The sequence below is a fragment of the Geospiza fortis genome, unplaced genomic scaffold, assembly GCF_000277835.1.
Source record: "Geospiza fortis unplaced genomic scaffold, GeoFor_1.0 scaffold206, whole genome shotgun sequence".
Classification (NCBI taxonomy): Eukaryota; Metazoa; Chordata; class Aves; order Passeriformes; family Thraupidae; genus Geospiza; species Geospiza fortis.
In genome coordinates, this window is record NW_005054311.1 from 6,124,280 (window position 1) to 6,130,190 (window position 5,911).

Consider the following 5,911-nt stretch of genomic DNA (forward strand, 5'->3'; position numbering starts at 1 on the left):
GACTTCCACAGGAGTCAGGGCTATGGACAGAAACAAGGCATTGGCATTTTTCTTTCAAAGCTGCCAGGGGCCTTGGGAATGTCTGCATGTAGGGGTGACACCCAGGCCAAGGGGATGGCCTCAGAGCAGGGCAGTCCTCCACGGCTGGCTACACAGCTGACAGTGCTTCAGGATTGGAATGAGGACTTGATCTGGAGATAAACATTAAAAAAGGGCCTGAGGTCTCAAAATGTGTTCTTTAGGGAATTTGACTGTGGATGCCTGTCAGACCTTACACTTCTGAGGCAGCTGTACTGCCTTTCAGCAAAGCAAGTGAACTCCACACACATCTGCAGGCAAGGGGCACACTTAGATATTTTTACTTTTTCCACCAAAAATATACCTTATGAAGAGACAGGAAAATCTCTTGCTAAAATATTTCCAACAAGTATGCTTAATGAACAATATTTATCTTTTACTTACAAGATGTGCAATAAATTGATACATTTGGGTAATGCTTGTGCTTGGCTTAGTTCTTTTCTGCCATATTCTGGTCTGGTAACAAAAGGCAATGAAAGCAAATGTTAGCACATCCTTTACAGGCTGAGATGCCACTTCATGAGTTACTCTAAAGCAATGCTGATGTCAGTTTATGTAAGTTTAAAAGCAGAATAATTTCATAAAGTTTCAGACATCCTCAAGTTAGGCTTTGCTGCACAACCCCATTGGAAAGATATGTGGGATATTTATTTGCTGCGAATGATTTCTGTTACTTTAAAACACAGTGATATGTCTGCAATTTTTGAGACCTGAAAAGCTAACTTTATTTCTGTCTTTTGTAGGATGGTACCTTGTTTCACCCACAAACCCAGAGGTGTGTACAAGCCGAGGCAAACGCTTACAATGGGAACCCAGCACCATTGTTGCGACCTTGTACCAACTCGGACTATCAAAAATGGTTCTTCAAAGAAAGAAGTTGATCCAGATGTTGTCTAGGATATAGCCGAATACAAAAAAAATGTGCTCTTTATAGTCAGCAGTTAGTCAGCCTTTTGAAAAGCTCATAAGTGATATATTTTTGTATGGAAAGAACTGTAATTAGTTGACAAGCCTTGGATCTCGTTTCCTGGAGTTTTAGAAGGCACTAAGTATTGAGAGCTTCATAAAGTGCCACAGAATCTGCTCCTTTTTATTTGGCAGCTACATATCTGCTTCTGAAGTGTCTTAGGTTTTTTTCATAAGTGACATTTTTTTAATCTACTGTGTGGAAGTAAGGCAGTCAAAAAAATTGCACTAATGTTAATCTGCCAATAACTAAAAATATTTATTTTTCTACTAAAACATTCTCAAGTTGGATCTTTTACAGATAGTAATTAATAATTGTTCTTGTCTTTTAAATACCAAGAAGGTAAATGTAGGCCATATTCTGCCCTAAGTGACTACCACAAGCCCTCACTGAAGACAGTGTGGATTTACACATAAAGGCAGAGTATGACTGCATGTTTTTGCACAAATAACAATCTAGTTGTATACAAATTGCACATGCTTGACAATACTATACCTTAAATGGTCTGACAGTTTTAGATGTTCATGGCACTTGAAAAGTTTCTAATCGTGCTTAAGATGGTTTGGGAGTAAAATGGGGATTTTCTCATCTTTCTTAAAGGCAGAAGGCAGCAATATTTAAAGATGATGCTTTTGGGAAAACCTCTTTAGATTCATATGGGCCCAGCTCTGTGGCTGTGTCCTAGAATCCACAACCAACTTTAACGTTATGTGGATTTTCAATATGCATAAAACTTTCAAGATAAGACCTATCAACAATTCTTTTGTAAAAAATTTAAAATTACAGTTAGAGAAAATGAGTCTTAACATTTAAGTGTTTAAATGCGTCATGTAAAAATGATTATATTTTAAAAACAGTTTTGCAACTGATTTCTGTGAAATTCAGCTAATATTAATACAAAAATTATTGTCTTTGAGGTATAACTTGCATTTTGTCTGGGAGCTCCTTTTAGATGAGTTGACCCTGCATGCGGTCCTGTTGAAAACAGAGGGTGTAATCTGCAGCAGTACAGGATGGTTTGTGCCCTGGTGTCTGGGATCTGCCTTGCCCAGCAACATGTCTGGCCATCGACCATCAGCATTACCATGTTGATTAGAAGGGTTTCAGCTCGTAAGAGGAGTTTCTTTCCCTGTCAGATGAAGGAATGCTTATGTGTAGAAGGATGAAAAAATGTCAACCTTTTTTCCCCCAGAACTCTGGGCACCTGTTCTGATTAGTTTGGTATGTGTTTTGTTATTTGCTTTTGTTCATGTTTTCTATAAAAAATGTACAGCCTTTCCTTTGAATCCCCATAAGCTCATGCCATTTTGGCATACCTATTTATATGATTGGGGTGTGGGGGGAGGGTTTCTGCCTGTAGGAGATACATGTGTACGTGTTCTTCCAAGGTCTTTCTTACCCATGTAGATAGAAGGTTTTTGTGAGCACCTTTGAAATTTTGTCTCTGTGGGCTAGACTGATGAAACTCATGTTAGAATTAATAAAATATTTTGTCATTCAGTCGAGTGGGAAATGTTTTATCCACTATTTTTTTTTTTCTTGTGGTCAGTGGTTTTCATTTAATCATTTTGCTGATCTCTTAGGCCCAGATCCCCACAGAACTTGGGAGAAGACAGCTTCATTTTATGGTGTCTCAAGTTCTGTTTCCTGAACTCAGTAGTGCTTCTGTTCACCTGGTAGCAGCAGTGGTTTATACTTTGTGGAGCCACAAATCAAAAGTGAGTGTCTGTATGAGAGAACAGCAAGGATTTTCTCTTAATTTTTGCTTTGCCTTCTTGACTGCTGATTGAACAATGTTAGTAGCTGATAAAAGCCCAGCTACTAGAATCACAGCCAACCTCCATTCTCAGTAAGGTTTTCTTAGTCTTGGGATTTCAAGATTTCATCATCAGATGGTGGTATGCAAGAAAAACTTAGTAAGTGGAAATTATTTTCTATACATCTTTTCACTTTGCCCTTGTTTAGTATTGATGTTTTTGGCTTCCTGCAGCTAAGATGTTTTCACATATGCCAGCAAACCCGCCAGCCTGGCTTGCATATTTGCTAGACAAACACACTTGAGTTCAAAAGCAAACACCGAACATTAGCAATGCCACCAGCTTGCTCCCTCTGTGTTGGCCTTCTAGTCCCTCCTCTTACCATTTTTTATTCCTTGACAGCCTTTTCTTCTTCTCAACTCACTGGAGTTTTATTAATGCCTGGCTTCAGGTTTTGAGGGTGAAGGACTCCATCAAGCATCTGAGTCATGAAACACATCTTCAGACTTCCTTTAACATCTCCAGACTTCCTTTTGCAGGAGGTCAGGGTTACCTGCTGAGGAATGGACTGTGGACTTCGGACTTCTCCTGAGCAGACATGGGGGTGGATGTCTCATAGAAATGGAAAAATTGGAGGATTTCAGTCACAAATTAATGCTTATTCCTTAGTCTTGCTATTCCTGTATTTATGTATTTTTTTTTAAGAAAGCCATCCAGACTACAGTCAGGTACCTAATTATCATATTTATTAGAAATTATCAGGTAGTGATTTTGACTTTTTTTTCATTTACTCACCAATTTCCTTTCATTTAAAAATTATGGGTCTTCAACATGGGCTAAAACTTATTGGATTTTCACTTCAACAGAAGACAGTACATGAACATTTCTTCTAAGAAATAAACCACTACAAGCTGTGGTAGTATGTGGCCTTGTCTGAACCATTATGTTGGGGGATTGATAGAGCTTGCACAAACACCTGGGAACAACAGTCGTCATCGTATATGCATCAGTCAACATGAATTGGAAATAGTATTTCTTGCTGGCTCTGCTGAAAACAGAGACTCAAAAGTGTGTTCAATTTTTGTTATATTTATAGGAAGTGGTAAGATGCACTGCAAGGGGAAATTCATGTTGGTTGGTAACACCAGGACTGATGAGATTGTGCTCCTATTTCATATTTATGAAAACATGGGCACCTACACAGTGATAGTGCTTGGTTGGCAATTTAAAATCTGATGCTCTTCATTTTAACTTCATTTGCCTTTGTTAAGGCCTTTAGATTTGGAGATTAACTTGAAGTTAGTTGAGCTTTGTCCTGATACCCTGATATAAAGACAGCAATCAGGGTGTGTGGAGAGACTGTAGGGTTAGGATCATGCAGTTATGTGTATTCCCTTGCAAATGTGCACGTTTTTTTGGCAGTGTTCGAGAATGAATGCTGTATGCTCTTGTAACAAATATGGAACTTTGGTCCAGGAAGTTAGCTGAGGTAGGTGTGAAAGCCCTTGGGAGGGAGGGAAAAGATGGATAGGAGAGCTCCCCCCTGTTCTGCTGAGGCGCAACAGCAATAGCTGAGTTCAAATTACAGCACTGCAGTATTCCTACATTTCTCATTTGCAGAGGAAAAACATTACGCATGCACATGCAGTACTAAAATTACTATGCCTAGATATTACCAGTTTGGGTTTTTTTTAATCCACTATTCACTGATATTTTAATGAATAGACAAAGCCTGATTAGACCAGTCCCGGTCAGCACTGACAGGAATTGCATGGCTCCAGGATTTGCAAAGGTGGCTGGAGACAAAAAACAGGGCAGGACCTTCTCAGTGATCTCTCCAAAAGTATTAAGAAGATGAATATACAAGAAAATACATACAAGAAGCGAGTTGCTGGCTTAAGGGGCTGCATAATAGATTTTGTGTAGCATCAAACCATCTCCCAGAGTGGAGAGGACTTGCAGCAGATGCAATTTATTTGTTGGTGCTAATGGAAAATCAGTTTTCTGAGTTTCTTGACTTTATACATGGTCTGATGATACTTAACTTGCAACTGAAGAAAAAGTGGTCAAGGGAGTCATACTAGTACAGATGCTTAAATGTGAAATTAATTAATTAGGTACTCTGTGATGAGCAAATATAAATATATAAAGAAAAAAATTGTTACTTGTGCATACGCTGTGAGAAGACTTAGTAATAACTGAGAAATTGGAAGCGATCATTAGCGGGAAGATACTTGACAGTGTTTTTACAGAAATATGGTTGAAGGACTCACATGATTGAAGCACTGAAATGACTGGGTAACATGCCAAGAAGAAAGTGATATTTGATTTTCGAGTTAAGAGAACAGGTTTTACAATTCTTGTGAACTGATATTTTAGCCAGCAAGGAATAAACAGAGGGTGTCTGATGTGGACCACCAAATGAGAATATAATGCCTTTTTGCCTAACAGATAAAGGATGTGTGCTGCTTCAGAGGATTTCATCCTAGGGAATGCACTTTACCAATTTGACGGTAGCAAAACCTTCTGAGGATTTCTAAGGGGGAAAAAAAGGCAGCTGGGCCAGTGGCTGTGTCTGACACAATATTTAATAAGCATTTTGGTGCAATTCTCCTTCAGGCCTCCTTTTATTTAAAATGAGCTGTTACCTGGGCATTTGTTATGCATAAACACAGCATAATACCTAAGAAAAGAAATTTCTCAGTGCTGAGAATTGGAAAGAAGCAGGCTTTACAAAATATAACTGTAGAAGAGAATCATGTTGAAAACATATGTGGACAATGTGAAACTTTCTATCAGATTGCAAATTAAATACTTAGGTGCCAGAAATAAAGGTTTTTGTGAAATCAAAAGTTGGCCTCAGTATGTCTATTACACTGCAATTTTTAATTACATTATTTTCTTGCAATAAATGTTTTCAAAAGGTAGAGAAACTGTCATTTTCATGTCTCACTGACACATACGAAAAATTTTGAGAGGCTTACTTTAACTAATCCTCATTGTTCAATATATGGCCTTATTTGCATCCCCAGAACAAATGCCCTGGACTGAAAAATAAATTATTTTCTTAGTGTGCTTAGCGTGAGTTGTTTCCTTTTTTTGGGGGGGG

At 38.4% G+C, this 5,911-nt stretch overlaps 2 protein-coding genes across 2 annotated transcripts in view; both read left to right on the top strand.

The window, feature by feature from the left end:
- Positions 1 to 2,545, top strand: part of GALNT12 (polypeptide N-acetylgalactosaminyltransferase 12) — a 33,612-nt gene extending 31,067 nt beyond the window's left edge. The window contains exon 9 of the mRNA XM_031055641.1: positions 822 to 2,545. Within this exon, the coding sequence (XP_030911501.1) occupies positions 822 to 959 (138 nt within the window). The 3' untranslated portion in view covers positions 960 to 2,545. The remainder of the gene's footprint in view (positions 1 to 821) is intronic.
- Positions 2,546 to 3,723: 1,178 nt separating this feature from the next.
- GABBR2 (gamma-aminobutyric acid type B receptor subunit 2) overlaps positions 3,724 to 5,911 on the top strand; it is a 462,692-nt gene continuing 460,504 nt past the window's right edge. The window contains 1 exon segment of the mRNA XM_031055642.1: positions 3,724 to 3,904. Coding sequence (XP_030911502.1) covers positions 3,724 to 3,904 — 181 coding nt within the window.